Consider the following 22638-nt stretch of genomic DNA (forward strand, 5'->3'; position numbering starts at 1 on the left):
GTTTCCACCTCTTTATTGAATAAATAAATATGTTTAGATCCAGATAAGCATTTACATAGCTTCCCAATATGCCCAACAATGCAACGCAGTACAGGTGTACTGTGTTTTTATCCCGAGCAATCAGGATCCAACCTTGTTTACTGTCTGTCCTTGACGCTCTTTGAGCTTAAACCTTGGTCAAATGGAGAGGTAACATCCCTGTCGTTAAAAAAAACGACATGTATTCATGTACTATAACCTCCTATACATCCATGTCCCTCTCTCTAGCCTCACTGGCTCTGGCTCAGGTAAGAAAACCCACCTACGAGCACATCTAAAGCTCTCTAATAAACAGGTTATTTCAATATTTTGAGTCCTGTGTAATTATTGTCAGGTCAAAAGCAGAATATTTGCTGTATAAATTGATGGAAAATGTAAATAAGCAAAGTGCAAGAACAGCAAAATTATACTTAAGTACCACACTTATTTGTAATGTAATTGTAGTAAGTTATAGTCTACCACTGTCATCACATTCACATTACTTTGTGATTTCTGTGTCCCCTAAAAAAAGGAAATAAGACATCATTGTACAAAACTTCCTTTCATATCAGTCAGGTTGCAGCTTTCTCTCACCATTGTCATGTGACCATGTCATGTGACTTGTACAGGAAGTAAGTGTTCAGAATCAAACTGCTTTTCAGCCACAACAATCTGTCTGCTCCTGCCTGCATCCTCAGTCCTGTGGTTGCATTGTCTGTATGTATTGCTTTATTTTCATCATACCTATTTTTCTGAAGTGTTTTTAGTATAATGTGTTAATTTCCTGAGTTTGTATTGATTGTTTGATGTTTTCTTACCTCCTTTTGTAAATGTAATCTCATTGGGAAACACTTTGTGTTGCTGTTGTAGTTTCACCCTTTCCTAACTATTACATAGGTTTATAAAAGAACTGTAAAGTTATAGTGAAAGATGGTCAAAGCACATGTTTGTGTAGAGGACAGTACCGTGAGTGATGTGAAGAGGTGAGGGTTTACTGTCCAAGTGAAAAATTGACTCCAAATTACATTAAATGAGATTAACAATTAGTATACTGAAAGAGTGTTGAATTGGAACAACTCTTGTTGACCTTATTATACTTAAGTTGTACTAAAGTAAGACAAATGGTTAACTTTAAGTAGGTTTAGTGCACTTGACTGGACTAAAATGGGACTATTATAAAATACATTTGATATATATTTATTATTGCACTTTGAGCATACTCAAAATGTACTAGTAATAGACAACTAATATATTAATATTAAATTAATACCAAACTCGTACCAAAATAGTACACTCTAAGGGAAATTGGTAGTGCATTTTAATGTAGTCTGCTGTACTTTGAAATATGTTACAAATACACTTGCAGAATATAATTGCAAGTAGCTAATATTTAAGTACCGGTCATTAGAAATGAATGAGTTAATGAGACTCAGCCCCTTAACCTGTGTAAAAGTACCAATACCACACTGTGATAATACTCTAACAAGTAAACGTTGCATTAAGAACCCTATACCACTAAAGTACTTGTTTTGCAGAAAATCGGCCGCTGTGACTTATATGAAAGAATTATATTATTAATACAGATGCATCAGTGTGTAAGCAGTTGACTTTTGACTTTGTAGCAGTACCACACAGTGGGTGTGATTGGCCTTGTTGAAGACTCCACTTCATAAAGGGGCCAAAGTTTGGTGTGATAAACTGAGAAGAGTCGGTGGCAGTAAACCATCCTAGCAAACTGTACTAACTTTGAATTAATTTGTCATAATGTTTAAGCATGTAAGGGATGATTTGTTTGTTTAAATCAGACTTCCACACAGAGAAACATATTCTCTATAGTTGTCTGTCATACCAGCTACATCATCACTGAAAATGTCCTGGAAATATCCTGGAAAATGATCTCTGATGAACCCTGATGTTGCTTTTTTGTAAAGGGGTAGAATAACAAAAATGTTGGAAACCACAGGTTTAATCTTTAACAATGGGTCGTATTTTAGAAGATTATCATATATCATATGTGTTTTATGCTAAATTTAAATCTGGGCAGGAACTACAACTGTCAAATAAGTGTTGTGGAGTAAAAAAGTGTAATATTTGTCTCTGAAGGGTAGTGGAGGAAAAGTATTAAGTTGCATAAAATGAAAATACTCACGTGAGTACAAGTACTTGAGTAAATGTATTTACTTTTTAATATAATGGACTCGCCCTCATGGCCCCAGCTCTTCTAAAATTCTGGCTACAGCCCTGAAACTGTCCCACATGATGACTGCTGATGTTATCACAGCTTCACCTGCTTCAACAAGATCAAACATGGCTTTTCACACAGTGCAGCGTTAGCCAATTGTATCCTTGATCTGCAGTGCTGAGCTCTGGGTTAAGAGTTGGACGTCACCAGCATGCGTCTTCTCTCAACAGGGGTCTGTTTGCTTGAGGCTGAGTTTTAGAATAGTTGATAGTGATTTATGAAATATAACTTTTATCAAACTTATAGTTTGTATAGAGTTTGTCCAAGTTGCGTTTTGGATAAGGATAAATGGAGACAAAAGAAATACCACAGAAAACTCCAAGACACTCTGACACGTTTTGTCATCAAGTCTTCGTCAAAGAAATCTCATGGAACAAGTGGCCATTTTATAGTGGAACTTCATTTTAGTGTTTTAGTTATCTATTTATTCTGAGTCTTTATTCAAGGCAAACGCATACAGTCAGATGTGTGCATGGGTGCTTCTTGAATAGGCGATAGGACTGAAAAGATGTTAAGTTTACAAGATGAGGGAAAGACCAGTGACACCAGTGAGACACCGTGTGACAGTCGAGGGAAATTCACAGACAGCTGCAGGCTCAGCAAAGAAACCAGAACAGGACCAGGCAATGTTTGTCTTTTCAAGGAGTTTTCTTATTTCTTTTCACTGGCTTATGTGCAGCCACAATTCAGACATCTATACTTGTTTACGTCAGATTCTACTCACAGATAGCAGTCAAATTAATGACAAACACAAATACAGGAATAGACACCCCTCCTCCCCACTCTCTCTTTCTCACTCTCTACATTTGGATTATGCCCCATCTTGTGGACAGTTTCATACAGCTAGTGGAAAAACAGCCCCACCCATTTTCCCTTTGGTTTTTACATCTTTTGTTGTTGTTTTTTTACACCACTCCCTTGCGGCTGAAAAGCATAAAGACAGAAACAAATCTTGTGAGTCTTTACTTCTGCAGGGGGGCCTCTTTACAAAGACGTCATGACAGATATTGGCTGGGGACAGTTTCACAATAGATCTGTGACAAGGAAAAATGAATTTGTTGTGAAGAGCATTGATTGTACATCAAGCTGGACTATTAGACAGACGAAGGATCCCAGAGCGTCAGGCCCCAAAATCCCAGGTTCACTGTGTGTCAGTTAGTTTGTGGTAATTTCATTACTTCATCATTGAAACTGTAGTGATAAGGGCCTTAAAGGTTATGTTCAAGTCTATTTTAATACAATACTCACATGCATTGTAGTTCTTTATCCTGTCTCTTGTGAAAAGTCGAAATCCAGAGTCTTTATTCTGTGCAGAAATGCATTTATAAGTTCAGTTGAGGCTAATAGGACCCATCAGCAGTCTGTCTTAGCCAAATCAAGTATCTTTTAAAATGACAGTATGTTTATTATGAATTTCCCTCATTTTGTGTTTCCAGAGACAATATCTGTGTGCTAAGCTGCAGTGTAGAGATAGTAGCCTAACAAAAAGGGATGGAAGGATCTTTTTAGACAGGAGGAACAGTTGCAGCAGCTGATAACTGTTTCATATGAACATGTGAGTATTGCTTTATGATAGATTTAAGAGATGTGAACCTCATCTTTAAGGCAGATCCTGCATTTCTTCTCATTCCAGCCTGCTCACAATCTAGTCTTTATTATCTATTTTAGCATTTAATATTGGGCATATTCCTAAATTGATTTATGTTTAGTCAAATTACCAAACTGACAGACAGCAATTCTGAGTGAGAACGCAATTAAGTCAAACTGAATTTTGCCCCCATAGAGAAGTCTAGACAGGATATCAGCCTTTAGAAGCAGGAGCAGCCTGAGGCGCTGTCCAGTGCTGAAAACACTACTGTCCTAATATGTAACGTACAGCTGTATATGCGTTTTATATCAACACTGTCACAGTGACAAAATGGCCTTTAATCAGATTCATGATACAAGAGATAACCAATCTCACAACAGACGGATGATTGCTTGTGATTGTCTTGTCTCTTGTGTGTCCACTCGTGTCCCAGCACCCATGTATGATGGTGACGTGTTCCAGATTAATGGGTCGGTGTATAATTAGCTCCATGAAGTATATCTGGAGTGGCCCATTTGTGTCTCTGCTCCTGCAGCAGTCATTCTTGGTTTCTCACTGCCACCTTGTGGATTTTGGGGTTTTTTCGTCCTTTCAGTGTGTCATGTCCTATAGGTTACATCTTCACCATTCAACAACCATCCTGTCTGCACAAGAAGTGGGGAAAGAAGATGTTTATGGCAGGTGCATATTCGAGATGTAATGACAACGAGGGTTGAGGTCATCTCCAAACGTTTTTGTTTTTCGATCTCAGTTCATAATGTCGAGATGGAACTCGTTCATATTATTGGGGTGCGGGGAATAAATATATAGAAGCAGTTAAATGCGTATTAAGGCACGTGATTGTGTCTTTACGGTTGTCCTCTTGTTTTTTTCCACAAAGAACAAAACCAGCGACCGTCTCCCCCTCCCCTCTTCGATCCTGATCCCTCCTCACGTAATGTGTTGCTCATATCATCAAACTTGGAGTCCGCGTCCGTGACCAGGATTCAAACCAGAACTAGATCCGAAGACAATCAACACTTCCCAAAAAAAAACAAAAAGTCACACTTAAGGGGCCGAAAGCAGCGCCATTCAGTGTCAAACCTGCAGACCTGCCTGCAGACGAGTCCGCTCCACAAATATGCAGCACCGGTGGATGTAGGCTATACTTGCAGTGACTCATTCGTGCGCAACGACAATAAACAGACAAGGCTTGATTTAAATGTCAGCAAATCAAACCTACTCGCAAAACAAAAGCAAGGTCACCTTGTGTGGGGTCCAACGAGGAACTGAAGCTCAGGTCTGTTTTTTTTTCTTCTCCTCTTTCTTCTTCTCCTCGGAGTGTTTCAAAGAGTAACAGCAGTGGTCTCGCCTCCAGGACAGAGGGAATTCACTTTTTTGGGGGGACTGCACCTGTTCACCTGCACCACATAATCACGGTAAGTGGCTTTATGCGTTTGTCTGGTCTAACAAGTCCAAACTCAACGAACTTCTTAATTGTCATTGGAGATGCTCTAACAGGTGTTTGATAAGGTTTACTCCCCACACAAATAATCTCTTTAGGTGACAGAATCGGCCTGTAGTTTGTGAATTAATTGCGTTATGTTGCACAGGTTTGATTGTTCATTCGTTTTAAAGCCTTTAATAACCGGTTGGTGGTTTGGAACGAGGGATGCACGTCGTTTTTTTTTCTGTGGGGGACTTAAATCTGCATCACGATCAGCAATGTAAATAATCACCTACAGCTGATATTTGTCATGCAAGTTTATGGGTCTAAAGCTACTGATGACCATACATGCCATATTATGAATTTGAATCATGTAGAAAATATTCTGCTCTTTTTTAGGCTTCTATTTGCATTTTTTTTTGTGCATATAGCCTTACCTCCAGATATGTGCATTTCAACGTATAGCCTTGGCTTATAACAAATAGTGCTGTGCTATTTATTATGAGGATGACAATCGTGAAGGTGTGAGGCGGCTGTTTAACCATCATCCATCCTGAGCAGGATCAAGATATGGTGCTGAAATAACGTGCTCCTGTTATTGGCTCAAGTGAGGATTTGTCTTTGCTCAGTGAACTGAACTCAACGTGTAAGACAGACTGTGCCCTTGTCGTCTACAGGTCTGTGTCTCTAACTTGAGCATCTCTTCATTGTGAAAAAAAAATGAGCAAGAGGCAAATATTTAAAATACTGTATATTTTGTGCGGTTTTTCCTCTTTCCCTGCCAGTGAGGTCGGGCTACTTTTCATCTTGGTTGATAGGCTATAAAGAGAGATTTTGGGGGGCATTAACAAAAAAAAAAAAAAGAAGGGAAAAAAGTGACCAGGCTTTTTGAGGTGAGGACTTTGGCAAAGGGTCGGGAGTGATGGCGGCGTCTGCACCCTCCTCCTCTGGCGGCGAACCGGATCCCAACTCGACAAATTTACGACCACCGGGCTCAAGTAGGTCCATCACAGATAAAATGCTATTCCACGTGTGCTATTTACTTTGTGGGCAATGCCATTAATCATTTTCATCGAGGGGGAGAGCGGGGGAGATAAAAAAAAAAAAAAAGAATCCGCTGCCATTTGAGAAGGCTCCCTTCGCCACAAATCATCGCTGCATTTCATTCACCATACCGACCTCCCGGCATCTGCGTGACAGACGAATGCTGCTGTCAAAACCTGATGTCCTCCACTAACGTTACACTGAAGGCAATTAGCCGGGGGACACAAGCCCGAGGCTGCACCACCGGAACATCCTATCAGAAAAGCTAAAACAAATGAATAATTATTTGCAAAGATTACAAAGTAATAATTATTATTATCGTTGTTATTATAATTATTATTGGCCTATTATTAGGGGTGGTGTATTAATGCATTCGTGTTTTTTCCCCATTGGTTTGGTTAAATGGGCTCTGGCTGAATAAAGTGCTTGCATGGAAAAATTAAAATTGCCCCTGAAGTGGCTGTTAATTCAGCCATATTAAATTGCCCCTAATGGCACACTTAAGCATAGCCTTCGAGAAGGGGCATTGTAGAAACCTTCATCCACCACAGTCCTTTCTTTGTCCGCTGATTGAAAGAAAGAAAAAAAAAAAAAAAAGAGCCTGATCCTTGAATAGGGATCTAAAATCATCTTACAGGTCTAGATGTGCTCCTGACACAGGGAATATACAGATATAGAGATTTTTACATTGCTGAATATAAAATAAACTATTTCATGTCTGTACAGTGCAAACATGAGCTAGGTCTTCTTACCAGTTCCTGCTTTTAATATCGGAATGGCTTTGCATCGTCAATTGAGTGTGTGAAGAAAAGCAGGGATTGCATCATGTTAGGCCCATGCACAAATTGCCTGTAGCTAGTCTTCAAGCTGCACCTCTGCAAATGTATCGTCTGGTCTGAATGGTTTTTATCAGCACATTGTTCATCTCTTTTCCCTTTTGTTGTCCATCTCATTCCCTCTGACTTGGAGAAAATCATCGTGGGGACTGAATTGAAGTGCTTCCACTGATCAGAGCAGGGCAATGATTTATCTAATGATCCAAAGCGAGGGGTTAAATTAGGATATGGAAATAGGACTGCCCCCCTCCACCCTCCTTCTCCTCCCACTCCCACCCCTCCTCCCCTAAATTGCTGCTTTTGAGGATTTGGTCTATGCTTTCCATCCAAGGTGCCCCATCCCCTCTCTGGCTGGAAGCCCTTGATAACGCAGTAATTCTCTATCTGTCACTGACCAGCCGGCTCATGTTTACCGATGCTCGCATTTTAACCAGCATCAATTAGATCTTTAGCCTGGCGTGGTTCCAAACGGCTAATTAATTTGAAGTCCTCGCCATAGGTTGTACTGTGGAAATATACTGATCCAGATCCAGGGGCCTGGGGGGTGCCGGTTTAATGTTGAAATAATCCCAAGACACCCATGCTGGCTATTTTAGTTTCATCATGCGACATCACTCGACCTCATATGTCACTCCAGATATTCTTAACATGAACGTGTTCAAGATAAAAATGACTGTGAGGCCCTCTCATTTAAAAAAAATGTTTTTAGGCTATGATGCCTGGTGTGGAGTTGCCCATGGATGTACTAGGAAATTGGGAATGAAGATATGTGGTAAGTTACATTATTTTTTTTGTTCAGAAAATTACGCAAAATATATGAATTGTCAGGAAGAAATAAGAATACAATCTATGGTTTTTCGTGTCCACGAGCATGACTGTAGGCTATTCATGGCCCTGCTTATTTGCAACTCAATGGAAACGGATTCCAGGACGAACAGGATTTGGAAAAAGCATCCAAATAATGATTAATCATTTAGATGATATACGATGAGCCAATATTATTTGAATTATAAATAACCACCACACCTGATCTTGGCAATTTAAAATAAAAAATACAAGTTCTATCAACTGCAAAAAAAAACATCAATTGAGTTGTAGCTGATGGAATTTAAGAAGAAAATTATGCAGAACGGATTTTCCAATTTCAACTTTGAGCGTCTATTTTAGTCTCGTACCACACGAACCAAGGGCGGACTGACATCTACCATCATAGTGAATGTCATGCACCAGTGCGCAGTACAATTTTCTGGCATTTTTGACCGACACGTTCTGCTGGTTTCATTAAGGCCATGTAATTACCCAGGACCGTATAACGCTTCGAAATACAATGGGCAGGAAAACAAACGTGTTGTCTGCTCGGATTAACATCAGGGGAAAGTGTTGCACACTTTTCATATTTCTATCAGTGATACTCGTGGACTATATTCTCCTCAGCAGGGTGTAAAGATAATTTCACACACGTTATCAAATGTGCTTTTGGACCGTGTTGTTATCGGCTATACTTGTGCTGTTTGCTCCTCACTGTCGGAGGAGCTTTTATAAGAATTTACAGCCGCTACATGACACTCGTTTGTTTGTGCTTGACTGGAGTTTGATGTTGTCACGCGCTCAACCTCCCACAGAGCCCCTCTGCCCATGAGAGAGAGAGAGAGAGAGAGAGAGAGAGAGAGAGAGAGAGAGAGATACACACGTTAGAAATGGGAGAGGAGAATTATTAGTGTGCCTGTTCAAAAAGGTGCAGTTCTCAAAATGCATGAGGATGGTAATCACCCTGCGGACTCCTCATCTTCTTGTAATCCTTTAGGGTTTTTGCAGAAGAACAACAGTTTGGAGGAGAGGAACCGGATTGTGAGTTCCTTGAAGGAGCGCGCCGCCAAGAACCTGCTGTCCTGCGATAACGCCGGAGAAGATGCGCATTTCAGACGCACGGAGACCGACTTCTCCAATATGTTCGCCAGAGGTAGGCTGAGAAGAAGACAAAGAAGAAGAAAAACGCATGTGTATTTATCCTTTTGGAATTAAAAAGTTAACACTTAACCTGAAATCTAACGCATACAACTTTGAAAAACCTGACATTCTGTGGACATTTTAATCTGATTTCTAATGACTAAATATATGATAAGTAAATAATATGCTGATGAAGTCATAATGGAACTGCATTTGTTGTATTAATTCCCCAGTGCTGCTTTTAACCCAACTGTTGAAGGATGTGCACAAAATAAATTTAATTTAATTGAAAGTTATCAACTTTCTGACAAACCCAGAGATCACAGGAAGATCAACAGTGAACCGCAATCTTTCGATTTAGGCTAACCAGAAGAGACTCTGGTTATTTTGTAGATCTGTTGCCCGCCAAAAATGGAGAGGAGCCCACCATGCAGTTCTTGCTGGAGGTTGTGGAAATCCTCACCAACTACGTGCGGAAGACCTTTGACAGATCCACTAAGGTCCTGGACTTCCACCACCCCCACCAGCTGCTGGAGGGCATGGAGGGCTTCAACCTGGAGCTCTCCGACCAGCCCGAGTCTCTGGAGCAGATCCTGGTGGACTGCAGGGACACCTTGAAGTATGGAGTGAGAACAGGTGAGAACAAAGAGGCGTGCAGGCTTGCAGCGAGGCCTACTGCGATCAATAACTCTCATTAGCTTACATGCCAGTGTAATGATTACAGATAAGCCATTTTCTCTCTCTCATTCTCAAATGATTACTTGTTTTCAGGGGATTTATGTTGCTTCGTTGTCTCTTTTCCAATCGTAGGTCACCCCAGGTTCTTTAACCAGCTGTCCACTGGATTAGATATTGTTGGGTTGGCAGGAGAGTGGCTTACCTCTACAGCCAACACTAATATGTGAGTACTGTGATAGTGTCATTTATCAGTTGATTTTTAAAATATAATGTTTGCCCTCCATAAACACAGTCATGCAGATATTGTTTGAGATTCAAGCAATAACAATTAGATCCAGTTTGGAAGTCATTAGATTCCCTTTCTTCTAAAGCTTTTTTTGTACTCATTGTATTTCAACAGCCCATGTAGAAGAGAGCCTTTCACTTGGAGGAATATGTGAAGTGACATACAGTAATTACTGTCACAGGCTGAAGAGTGCCGCGCTTGCTCTAATAGACTGTCCGTCAAGCAGGAAAATAAAAAGACAGCTACTCCCCCACTTTTTTTTTTGAATGTTGGCCGGTGCTAAGGCCGTGTTCACATAATTCAGCCCTGCGGGCAAACTAAATTGCGTATTGATTTGCATTCACAGTTTACATGGCGTCTTTGTTTCGTCTAGTTCTTGTGACTTAACAATGCCAGGAGGGGGAAAGAGCCTCTCTCTGCTCAGACCGTCTTTGCACGGACAGCCATCAGTGGGACTCAGTGATGAGTTTTGCCATTGCAACAAGAAACTGTCTAGTTTTTCATCACTCTGTGTCAGACGGGTGTTGATGCATCTCTGTTCTCGTTCTCTGTATTGTTTTGCATTTAATTGTACTAGTGTACCTTATAAACTGGTCGCTCAGTGTATGATGATCAACTTAGGGAAGAAGACTTGATCCAGACTTTGGGACGTCCCGGTGGCCTATAGTGGTCCAAGATGCAAACCGTCCCAAGTTGGGTTCTAGTCAGGGTCATGTTTCCCATTCAGGGAGTGTTTTGATTATTACTGCCTGTACACTTTTAAAATCCCTTGACAATACAGCTGAAAATATTACTTAAATAAATAAATAGATAAGTGTAAATGGATAGAAGACTTTGTAAAAACTATTTCAGTACCACTTTTTAAAAATGTGCTCTTTATAAAGGCTTAAGTTCTAACAAATGACTTAAGTCATGGTTAATACATCATTTATTAATGGGTTATAGATCAGTTATAAATCATTCATAAGAAAATATGGGTTGTCTGATTGTGAAAAGTCCCTTTCACTGATTGGTCTGTATGACAACTTACCATCTAGAAAAGACATTTATAAACATCTTATTAAGCATTTATTAATGGTTTACTAACATTTATAACCAAATTATTACCAGATAGAAAGGTTAAGCAGCAGAAAGAGGGATTTGTTCATTTTTGTGCTTATAATGTATCTATAAAGCGCTCTTTTATAAATGGGAGCCTTATTTGAAAGTGGTACTGTCGTTTGTCATTTTTATCAGCACACAATGGTGAAGATTCTGAAAAACCTCTATTGTTCCCTTTTGCTTGTTCAGCCACCAGTCTGTCCTCAAAAAAGCACTGTAGGCAGCTCGTGTGTTGTTGGCGACATCACCGAGGATGACTCGAACCAGCGGGTGGAGGTTGCTTACATACTTGTAATTTACCTTTATTAATTACTACATCAACCCTAATTACCCCTGGCAGATATTGACTGACACTAATAGTCTGACAATCACATCCAAGTCTTACATAATCAGAATGAGTGAGCGAAGTCTGCATGAATGAATGCGGTGAAATTAATGTGCGACATCTGCGAAGTGGCATCTGACTTGTTTATTTTTTTCCCTCTCCATATTACTGTGTGTGCGTATACTGGAGATGCTGTGGGGCACAATGCGACATTCTGCAATGTTCCACTGATTCATTTAATTTCTTTGCATGAATAGACAGATACTTGTGTAATTATAAGAATATTTGTCAGGAGGAGATGGATGAGGCTTCCTGTCCGGTAATTCCAAATCGACTGTGCTCTTCTCTGAGGCAGAGGGGTTTCAATGTACTTTGATAAGACGGGAACAAATTATATACATGGGGAGGATAAAACACGGAAAAACATTTCTGGAATGACAAGTTTAAAGGTATACCTGTAACCGCTTTGTTTTGTGATTTTAACAGCAGACCATTCCTATTATTTATCCAATGTTTTTTTAAAATATTAACTCATTAAAGGTGCATTGTTCATATATGGAATAGTATCAATCAATGAAGCTGGGACTGTTTGGCATTTGTTGTGTCATTCCCCTGCTGCAAAAGGCATTACTAGAACAATAAGATGGTGTTGTCATTGAAGTGTGACTGTGTACACCGTACTGTATCTGTTCCATTTCTATTGAGAGAGCAGCGTGCTCAGTAAGCATGCTGTACAATTACAGTATACAAATGCATGTTGTTAAATATGTATTTCATATTGATCCCATCAGTCTCTCCTGCAGCCTGGAGGTGATATAGAATGTTACTTGAATGAAACGGCAGAGAGAACATTTTTGTATTTATATACTACTGTTTAATGAACACCTAACAATTTTTTTTTGGGTTGGTTCAAGGTTTACCTATGAGATCGCCCCTGTCTTTGTGCTCATGGAGCAGCTGACACTGAAAAAGATGAGAGAGATGATCGGCTGGCCTGAGGGAGAGGGCGATGGGATATTTTCTCCAGGTCAGAGCCAAACCAGGACCTCAACAACTCTGAGACCTCATGCAAACATGCTAGAATCTAGACTTACTTATGTAAAGTACTACTTATGTAGTGCAAATAAGCTTATAATATAATACTCGGGTCAAGTATCTCAAATGTGTATTTAATGACCGTACTTACTTTGTACCACTGTTGGTCTCTACAGGAGGAGCAATCTCCAACATGTACAGTGTGATGATTGCCAGATACAAGTTCTTCCCTGAAGTTAAGACCAAAGGCATGGCAGCTGCACCCAGACTGGTCCTCTTCACCTCAGAGCATGTCAGTCTCCTCCGTCTTATTACTTCACCTTTATCACAAAGGTTGATGCTGTGGCAATTTACCGTGTTGTTCCTTTTAGATGTAACTTGAACATTGTGTGCATGAACACGGCTCATGGCTGTTCAGTTTACGAGCTGTTCAGTTTGTGTGACGCATACTCTGTTAAACCTTTGACTTGTTGTTAGACCTCCGAACCATCCGTTGGGAAGGAGCTCTGTCCATTCAGCTAAATGATTGTGTTATTGAAAGTGTCTGTTCAATAAAATACTTTTAGACATTTAAGAGCTTTCTCATCACGTTTATTTCTCACAGGAAAATTAATAAGAATTACTTCCACCACAGTTGACAATTAGTATCTTTTGTGTAATTCCAGCCTGAATTGTGACTCATCCAACTTCTGTTCTTGCAGAGCCACTATTCCATCAAGAAAGCCAGTGCAGCTCTGGGCTTCGGGACTGAGAACCTGATCCTTTTGAACACGGATAAGAGGTTTGTTTCATATACTGAACCCACATGCTGATCAAAAAGGTCAAAAGGTCAAATATCTGGATATTGTACGTCTTTTTCTTCTTTTCTAGAGGGAGAGTCATTCCTGCTGATTTGGAAGCCAAAGTAATAGAGGCCAAGCAAAAGGTGAATGTCGGCAACAGTGACTCAGACAACGTCCCCACTTACTTATTGATTTGCTTCTATCAGAGACTCGGTACAGTGAGAGACACTTCTCCGAGCAGGGGAGTTTACTTGTTTATTTGTGCCAGAGCAGCAAGGTTATTTCAGTAAGGTGCTCACATGTGATGCTGCCCCCCGGTCTGAAGTAACACTCCTGGAACACATTCTGTTCAAAGGCAAAGTGATGTCCAGACTAGTAGAAACGGGACAGCAGTAGGTGCCTTGTAACCAATGTCTTTTTGGTTTGCAGGGGTATGTTCCGATGTTTGTGAATGCTACCGCTGGCACCACCGTCTATGGAGCCTTTGATCCCATCAATGAAATCGCAGACATCTGTGAAAAGTACAACTTGTGGCTTCATGTGGACGTAAGGCAATATGGATGATCTTCAATACAGAAAAATGACCACAGCTCTACACATCGGCAACTTTAATAGATATTAGCATCCTTACTGTTATAAATGTGTTGTGTCCTGTGCAGGGTGCATGGGGAGGAGGCTTGCTGATGTCCAGGAAGCACAGACACAAGCTGAATGGAGTGGAGAGGTAAAAGAGTGCCAAACATGAGCATTTCAATGACGAATAATGCAATAAAACATGCTTTTTAAGTGGGGTCTCCACCTATTTAGACACACACACATATACACACACACCCCCACAGAACTATGTTTACTGTTTCAATTTCTGTACAGGGCCAACTCAGTCACATGGAACCCTCATAAAATGATGGGAGTGCCGCTGCAGTGCTCTGCCGTTCTGGTCAGAGAGTGGGTGAGACTGTTTTTCACTTGCTTGCTGCTCACGATAACACTTCTGCACCAGCAGGATAAGATAACTGTTTTCTGCCGGTGGTCGGTAACCTCACTGTTTCTTACCCCACGTCTGTGCCCATTGCAGGGATTATTACAAGGCTGCAACTCCATGTCTGCCGGTTACCTCTTCCAGCCAGATAAACAGTATGATATTACATACGACACGGGCGACAAGGCCATTCAGTGTGGACGGCACGTCGATATCTTCAAGTTCTGGCTCATGTGGAAGGCAAAGGTGTGGATTTCATCAGCTGTTTTCTTGTCGAGCCTCTACCAACCCTGCTGCCTTATCTAGAATGTGATGAAAACAATTCTTCATTCTTTCTTTTTTTTGATCTACCTAAAAGGGAACAGAAGGATTTGAACAGCATATTGACAAGTGCCTGGATCTGTCAGCGCACCTCTACAATAAAATAAAAAACAGAGAGGGCTTCGAGATGGTGTTCGACGGAGAGGTGAGATCATTATTTGCACCGTCTGCAAATATTTTTTAATTGAACGCTAAAGCATTCACTGTACTGATTTGTCAGATTAATCTAAATCTTAATATATTTGGATACTGATCAGCTGCTGCAACAAAGAAAAACGGTCTATATTATACTTACTATCTGGGCTTTTCTACTTTACAGAACACCTGCTTTTCTTTTGGGATAAACAACTGCAACAATATGTTTCATATCTTAACTCGCTTCCAGGATTGATTGGACCGTTTTGCATTACTGACAAGTTGACACGAGAAGCAGAAATTACTGAAGGCGTTTTTTTATCGCCGCTCTTTACAAATGTTGTTCCCATTTTCTCTTATCAGCCGCAGCACACTAATGTGTGTTTCTGGTATATTCCACCGAGTCTGCGCGGCTTGCCTGATGGTGACGAGAGGCGGGAGAGGTTGCACAAGGTGAGGTCTCATCAATCTGTTTTTTAGGATACATTTCTAGTTCCCCTGCGCTCTTAGATTGAGTCATATAATGTCTACTTAGATTTAGGAATTCACACAGTAAAATCATGGACAAATAGTGTGGGCTTATGCTGTTGCTTTGTGGAATTGGGATGTTAACATTGTATGCTTTCCCACAACAGGTGGCCCCAAAGATCAAGGCAATGATGATGGAGTCCGGGACTACGATGGTGGGTTACCAGCCGCAAGGAGACAAGGTCAACTTCTTCCGCATGGTCATCTCAAACCCCGCTGCTACCATGTCAGACATCGACTTCCTGATCGAAGAGATTGAGCGACTGGGGAACGACTTGTAAGAGACGCACCTAAACCATTTCCCCCCAAAACATGTCCGACTCTGTAGAGCCTTGAGCTTGGCTTCATCTCCCTTTTGCCTCATAAAGACATTGAATTTTGCTTACAGATCTTCTCTGGCAATGCACAAGAAATAATACGCCGTGTGTGTCTCTTCTCTGTCTCTTCTGTCTTTATCAGCGATGACTTATATTCAACACATCTGCACACAAGGTTATCTGAGTAATAAGGACATATCTGTGAGAGAATCATAAAAGCACACATGGTATTCTTGCTAAACCATGTTAACTGGAAATTAACCCGTATCTAATAATGTGGATGACATGAGATTTACACTGGTTACTTTCTTATGTAAATATAGAATAGCAAGAATATCTGAGCACTTGAATGATTCTTTCTATAGCAGCTATAAAAGAAAACTGTTGTACTATATGACGGTCAGTAAAAACAGAATGAGATCGAAATATTTTTTCACAAGTATCAGAGCACAATGTAGGGAACCTTATAGCATTATGTATGTACTGACTGTTGGTGCTCCATGTCGTCTGTGTGATTATCAAGCCAGATGCGCCGCCACATTGTACCCTATCTGTTATTTCCTTTTGATATTACATAGGTGGAAATATATAACACGGTCATTGTACTTGATCGCTGTGTTTTTAGAGATTTTTGTGTAGATTGTGTATAGTATTGTTACATTGCCTTTGTGCCAAATGTGTCCTAGTTTTACAGTGAGAAAATAATCCTATATCTATGTAATATGTAATAGATGAATCACTTTATTTATATTCAGAGGTTCTAATTGTGAATAGGTTACCTGCTGTTCGTTTCCAGTTGTAATGTATGCTTCCTATTGGGAAACCCTGCTGTACAATATCACAATGTTTTGAACAACATTGATTTATTTTACTGTATTTGTGAACCAAAGAAGGATTGAGGTACATTTATTCTCCCTTATGGATGGGTTCAGATGTTTGTACAAGAAAACTTAACTTACCGCCCTTAACTTTAGTGCAATCTATGTTGTGTAACTGTGCAATGTCATTGTGATTCACTGACTGAATATCGTCCAGACACTTGGCTATATGTGGGAGGAAGCATGGATGGGTTTGCGGCTGCTTTGTTCATGATAGAAAGCACAACGCTGAACCATGATCACTGGGCAGCTTTTATTCTGCAGACATAATGATTGTCTGTATGATAATGTGTTAAATGGAGTAAAACTATATTATGCCAAATTTTGTTTTTTTCTTAACATGCTCACTATAGTAACATTTTTATGTTAAAAATAACAACGTGAGAAACTGGGATTATTTATCATAAAGAATTTAGCTTGAACAATGAAATGCACAGTGTTTGCTGCTGTAATATGATTTATTGAACAATTGTACATTCCTGAACTAGTGGGATGAAATATCCCTTTGTTAAATTCAATGTAGGCACTTTAACTTCATGCCATCATTTGCAGAGTGTTATTGTTGTATCCACAGCACTAATAAAGACATGAGCTGTCGAACATCTGTGTTTTTTTGCAGTTTGTATAATGACAAATATATATGTATGGTGAACAACAATGTGTTAAGTTGACATTAGCTTTACTTACACCGCTATAGGTATAACGATTTAAAAAACGGTAATTACAAATTCATGTTTTTCTACTCTTCTGACATTTAAAACACAAATAGGCAATTATTGAGCTGATTAGCCTCCACTTTGCCACAAACTGGGCTCGTTAGAAATGAGTATGAAGCATTGTTATTACTGTTAAATATGTATTGTTTTACATATTAGACTATGCACAAGCAAATATATATATTCCATTTGTTTGCCAAAATGTCATTCACAGACAAATAAATGTATGATATCCTACATGTTGTTATTTGGGGTTCATTAGAGGTTAGATCACAAGGTTAGACCCCTTGTGAACAAGGTCAAATCCAGATGCATTATCAGGGATTTGGGAGGGATACTGCTGGTTTAGAAAGTGCTGCCAAAACTAAACAGTCACAGAGCATATCAAATGTCATGTCATCAGTTCAAAATCATGATTAAAGGCATGAAGTATAAAGGTGATAAAACAATGCTTTTTTTTACTTTATGCCCGGGGTCTCCAGAACAACAGTAACAACATTGGAGTTAAAATTCCTGGCTCATCAGTCGCCGCAAAAGACAGGTTGAGTGCAAGAAAAGTGTAATGGAATCCAACCTCTAAACAAATATATGCAAATAAAGTTAAATGTATAAAAAAGTGGGAGACAAGTTTGGGTAAATGTGCATATTTTCCTTTTTTTTTCTCGCACATCTTCACAATCCACCTGGCTGTCACCAGCCATTGGTCAGATTAATCACCCTGGAAGGATTTTTTATTGGCCGATCATCTCACAGCTGAGATTTCACGAGCACCCCCTGCCAATTCCCTTACTACTCTCATTACTCACACTTTTAAGATATTTATCATAAAACACATTAGACTGCGCTCTCCTAACATTTTTTTCCGAGGCGCCTATTTCAAGGCTCTGCCTGGCTGCCTTTTATTTCGCCACAGCCGTAGAGGGACTGGCTGTTTCACTGGCTCCCCCTCCCCATCCTCCACCACAGCAGACGCTGCTTCTTTGTTTCATGCTCCAGTGCAGCGATCTTTACAGAGCCGGTGTCACCGGCTGCTGTGTAAAGTTACAGGGAACAGAGGATTAAAGGGATAATATAATGGGGTAATAGAAATAATAACCCCTGACTTCTTCCCACATCTAAAGGGAGAGTTTTTTTTTGTTTTGTCATTGACGGTTATACGTGCCAAAGGGTAATAATATCACGGCTAATTTGGAAGCAGGTGTTGGAGAATCTTATAATAATTGAATGCAAATGAAACTTGGCCTTTAGCTCCTATAGTTTGTCACAGTTTAGTAACTCGCTAGATGCTAGACATGAATGAATGGCCACTCAAAGTATGTAAGTATACAAATATCAGTCAGTCTATTCGGTAAAATGCAAAATGTTTCAGAAGATTTGCTATATTTGGACTATAATGGTAAATCAAGTTTGAAAAGAAAAGGTTTAATAGACTATAAAATTGATGAGAGTAGTATTTTAAAGGGTTCATCACTTTAATCAACAATCAGTATCTCCATCAATTGTAATTATAAGCGTAATTAAACTTTGATCGAGAGGAGATCAGGCCAGTAAAATAATAAAGAGCTGGAGCAGCTCTGTTTTTGCAGAAGCCTCTGTCTCTGAATGCTGGGCGGGGAAGGCTCTGAACACCAGACTGTGAAACACTTAATGTCTGTCTCTGCACTAGTCTGTTCACCCTCCATTTCACACTTGGCACACACACCTACACCACATACACACACACACACATTTAAAGGATTCAAAACATGTTTGAATCCCGCAAATTAAACAAAGACAATCACCTTCATTGGGCTTGTTGCATTTCCTTTTTTTCTCTAGTTGTATTTCCATTACGGACATATTTTGTGAATATTTTTATTTAAGAGTTAGTTTAGTTCCCTCTCACACACTCAATAGCCGTCCATCCTTTCTCAGCTGTGTTACTCCTCTCTTATATATCCATGAATCTCCTCAGTGGTTTCCTGAAGTGCCAAATATATCTCCCGCCCATGGGAATCACTGCCACATTAGCTTCCTGATAGATACTGACGTTCCTATTGTGTAAGGCAAGTCTAATGAAATGATGATGATGATATTGACTGCGGGCTGCTTGTCAGCCCTTCCCCCTCCTCATCTCCACACACCATTAAAACACACATGCACAAATCCACAATTAAGCAGGAATATCAATGTTTTTTAAAATCTTTTCAACATTATTTATGAGCAATCCACAGCTCAACACCGGCAGCATTTTTGCTCTAATACTTAAAGGTCAATGGTGTTCTGGTGTAAAAGGTGTTTACGTGCCACTGCAATCTGCTAATTTTGTTCTTAAATTCAAATAGCAAGTGCAGCGTGACATTAAAAAACAGAATCAATTGTAACACCTTAAAGCCTCTGACTTCTAAAGTAATTATAATGGTTTATACTTATCTAAATAGCCTCCTCTTATTGACTGAGTGTCCACGGCTTGATTAATCTTGGCAGAAAGTACATTTTAAGCAGGAGATTAATAGTCCAGAGACTGTAACTTGCCTGTCTCTGTGGCTGAGGAGTGTTCACCTAATGTGGCGCTTGTTAAAGTTGAAAGGCTGCTACTAAATGTCTCTGTTGGACATTTTTCTCGAGGAATAAGCATGAGCCCAGGAGCAATTACACTGCACCTAACCAAGTGTCTGCGTGGTGATTGCTATCATGCATGCTAAATGAACAAAACAACCTCTAAGCACATGACAGTCATTTAGAGCTCTCAAGCATTTTTTTTTCTTTTCTGAATAGGAACTATGGGGAAGAGCAGGACAGGAAACATGTGTCTGATATTGCTAAAATTAAAATGATAAACAGCGATAATAATGACGTGATAACGGCTTGTACTGGCGTTTGGCTCTGCTGCTTTGTCATCTTAACGGAGGCTTTTCTAATTCACTTAGCATTTTATCTCTGCTTCCCAGCACAACAGAGTCCAATATGTCATCAGGGAGCTTGTATCAACAGCCTTTCATCCTCCAAAAAAGGACCTCTCGCAGACATTAAGCAACTAACCCTGACAACAACAGCTCATGATGTTTGATGCTGTGACTTTGCTGACTGTGTAGAAATGCAGTGTGTGAGTGGGGGCACAGCAAGCAGGGGGGGGACATATAAATATTCATCAAATTATGGACGTTTTAATTTCTGGCCACTTCTTTGTTAATGTATTCTTTGCCTCCTCAGACTTGTGGTATAAATGCCTGAGCAGAAGTAGTCTAGCTTTGCAGCTTTAGTTGTAAATTCCTGGGAGGACTGAAGAGGTATAAATCTGAAAGAGCTATCCGGTGTAGTGATCGCGGGGTTTTAATGCGTCAGCAAGCTTCTGCTGAAATACAGAGTTTATTTGTCTGCTTCTTGAATGAGTAAGTGTCACCATGTGAAGTTTATTTCTCACCAGTAGCAGATAATAGATGTGAAGATCTGTTTTGGGAACAATGAAAGATGACATGTACTGTACGTTTGAGATTTGTATGGTATTATTTCTTTTTAATGTGTCATTTTGAAAAGTCAAATATATTTGGGGATTTTCTAACTGTCAAATTGTTAAAATGCATCCTCATCCAAGAGAGGAGATCAAGCATCAGTGTGATACAATCTGACAAGAAGATGTTATTCTTGACATTGTGGTCTGAACCAATATTGTGATTCATATAGTCACTTTAGAATAATGATTCTTTTTTTACCCTGCAGGAAGATGTGCAAACACTGACGAGGAAAAATAAACGCGTTTGTTAAGGTTAAATATCATCCAGCGGAGCCTGCAGAGAGACCAAATCAAGGCGAGCTCCAGCGGATGCATAGACTGACAGGATAACTGATGATTGATGAGGAGAATCACAATGTTGTGCAAGTTTATTTCAAATTATTTGATAGGAGCTGCTGCACTACAGAGATATTCAACTACATATACATTAATTGACTCCTTGAGCCCATGTTCTTTATAGCATAGATGATATATCCTTTATTATCACTGTTTGATCAAGGAGACAATTTTATTCCGTCACATCTTCCCCGGCTCTCGTTTCTGCTCTATGATTGTTCGATCAAATCAAAAGCAGCTGGCATCTGAATTAAATAAAACTACTTTTAAAAATAAAGCTGACACTGACAACGCTCAGCTATGTTAATGGTTATAGATGGTGGCAGGAAGTTACTAGCCAAGAGGCTCATTACTCATCTTCCAGAGAATTTAAGGTAAGTAGTCTTTATTACTTCTCTGATCAACACACCTAATTCAAGCAACTAATCTATAACATATCAGACAATAACACGACAGGAAGGAGGCAGAACTCCTGGTCATTTTATTATTGTAAGTAAGTGAAAGTTGTGCGTTCAAAGTTTCTTTAAAGAAAAAGTACAGTAGCACTTAAAAAAGTAGTAAAGTATAGTATAGTACTTTAAACTCATCATGAAGAATATCACATGAATAGTGTTGAATTATTGATCGACTTTAACATTTGAATGTTTAAGCCGGTGCTGGTGATGTACATCATCATATTTCATGAGCTTATTCTATTTTGAATTGAAGTTTAGCTGCAAAGTAATGTTACTGAGCAACAGAGATCAGATAGGAGCTAAATATTGTTTTTTTCCTCTGAAATATTGAGGGGTAAGTGTTAGAAGTTTTCAGAGTAGAATCTCAACCAAAGTACCTCGAAATGTACTGTAGAATTGACCACAAGTAAATGTCCTTTACCTTCCAGCAGAGCTTTGAACGTTAGACCTAAACTGGAGTCAGACTAACATCACAAAAATGAACAAAACTATTGGCTTTATCGAGTTTTGGCCCGACTTGATAAAGCAAATTTTGAGCAGGTGACATCCCAGACCAGGAAGTACAAATATAACAGAGCAAACAAACATACAGAAATAACAGTCTCAGAAAGGCCGTGCCTGCCATACCCAGCATTCAGAGACCTGAAAGACTTGTATATGACCTACAATTTGCCCGTAACGAAAAGTCTTGTGGTGCCCCTCTATTGACCCTCTCGCCCCCCACAAAGCGCCCTCGGTGCACTGTGTATGTCACCTCCAAGTTTCCATTAAGTACTGAGCAGATCACTCATGGCAGCTTAATTCAAGTCTTCTGTGAGTCAGTTGATTTAACACAATTGTTTTTTAGGAATATGCACCATGTGATCACAATATAACCGAAAATCATTAACACCCTACACTAGCTTTTCACACAACCCCACAAGCAGGGCTATTCTTAGTAATATGTGTTCATGGGAATTCCATTGCAAATTTGCAAATGCAGTTGAAAACATGCAGTGAACCTTTGGGCCCCTGAAGATGCGGGGCCCCCAAGTCAGTAGGTTATCCAGCCTGGCAGTAGAGTTTAATAATAGCTCTGTCTTCCACCCCTTTTGCTAATTCATAGCCTACATCTGGATGATCATTAATTTGATTTCAAGCTTTTGCAGTCGACATGTATGACGTCATCGCAC

The 22638-nt window shown here is 39.8% G+C and overlaps 1 protein-coding gene across 5 annotated transcripts; it reads left to right on the plus strand.

Moving 5' to 3' along the window:
• The first annotated feature begins 646 nt into the window (after positions 1–646).
• LOC116389603 (glutamate decarboxylase 1) lies at positions 647–17066 on the plus strand. 5 transcript variants are annotated; one of them, XM_031858422.1, is made up of 19 exons: positions 647–735; positions 5170–5266; positions 5836–5951; positions 6060–6272; positions 7864–7926; positions 8959–9114; positions 9495–9737; positions 9912–10002; positions 12406–12518; positions 12703–12818; positions 13228–13307; positions 13397–13451; positions 13738–13854; positions 13968–14032; positions 14179–14257; positions 14384–14533; positions 14646–14753; positions 15107–15196; positions 15379–17066. In XM_031858422.1, the coding sequence occupies exons 4-19, from the start codon at positions 6197–6199 to the stop codon at positions 15550–15552; spliced, it is 1776 nt and encodes a 591-aa protein (XP_031714282.1). In that variant the 5' UTR covers positions 647–735; positions 5170–5266; positions 5836–5951; positions 6060–6196; the 3' UTR covers positions 15553–17066. The 5 variants fall into 5 exon arrangements, with proteins under 5 accessions (XP_031714282.1, XP_031714284.1, XP_031714285.1 ...); XM_031858424.1 differs by lacking the exon at positions 647–735 and having other exon boundaries at positions 898–5266; positions 5760–5951; XM_031858425.1 differs by lacking the exon at positions 647–735 and having other exon boundaries at positions 898–5266; positions 5781–5951.
• Positions 17067–22638: the final 5572 nt, after the last annotated feature.

This window comes from Anarrhichthys ocellatus, unplaced genomic scaffold, assembly GCF_004355925.1.
Source record: "Anarrhichthys ocellatus isolate YVR2014 unplaced genomic scaffold, GSC_Weel_1.0 scaffold20, whole genome shotgun sequence".
Classification (NCBI taxonomy): domain Eukaryota; kingdom Metazoa; phylum Chordata; class Actinopteri; order Perciformes; family Anarhichadidae; genus Anarrhichthys; species Anarrhichthys ocellatus.

Coding starts and splice junctions, on each gene's coding strand:
- LOC116389603 (XM_031858422.1), top strand. CDS start 6,197: ATGGCGGCGTCTGCACCCTCCTCCTCTGGCGGCGAACCGGATCCCAAC. Junction 10,003..12,405: donor TCTACAGCCAACACTAATAT/GTGAGTACTGTG, acceptor GGTTGGTTCAAG/GTTTACCTATGAGATCGCCC. Junction 14,033..14,178: donor AAGCTGAATGGAGTGGAGAG/GTAAAAGAGTGC, acceptor ATTTCTGTACAG/GGCCAACTCAGTCACATGGA.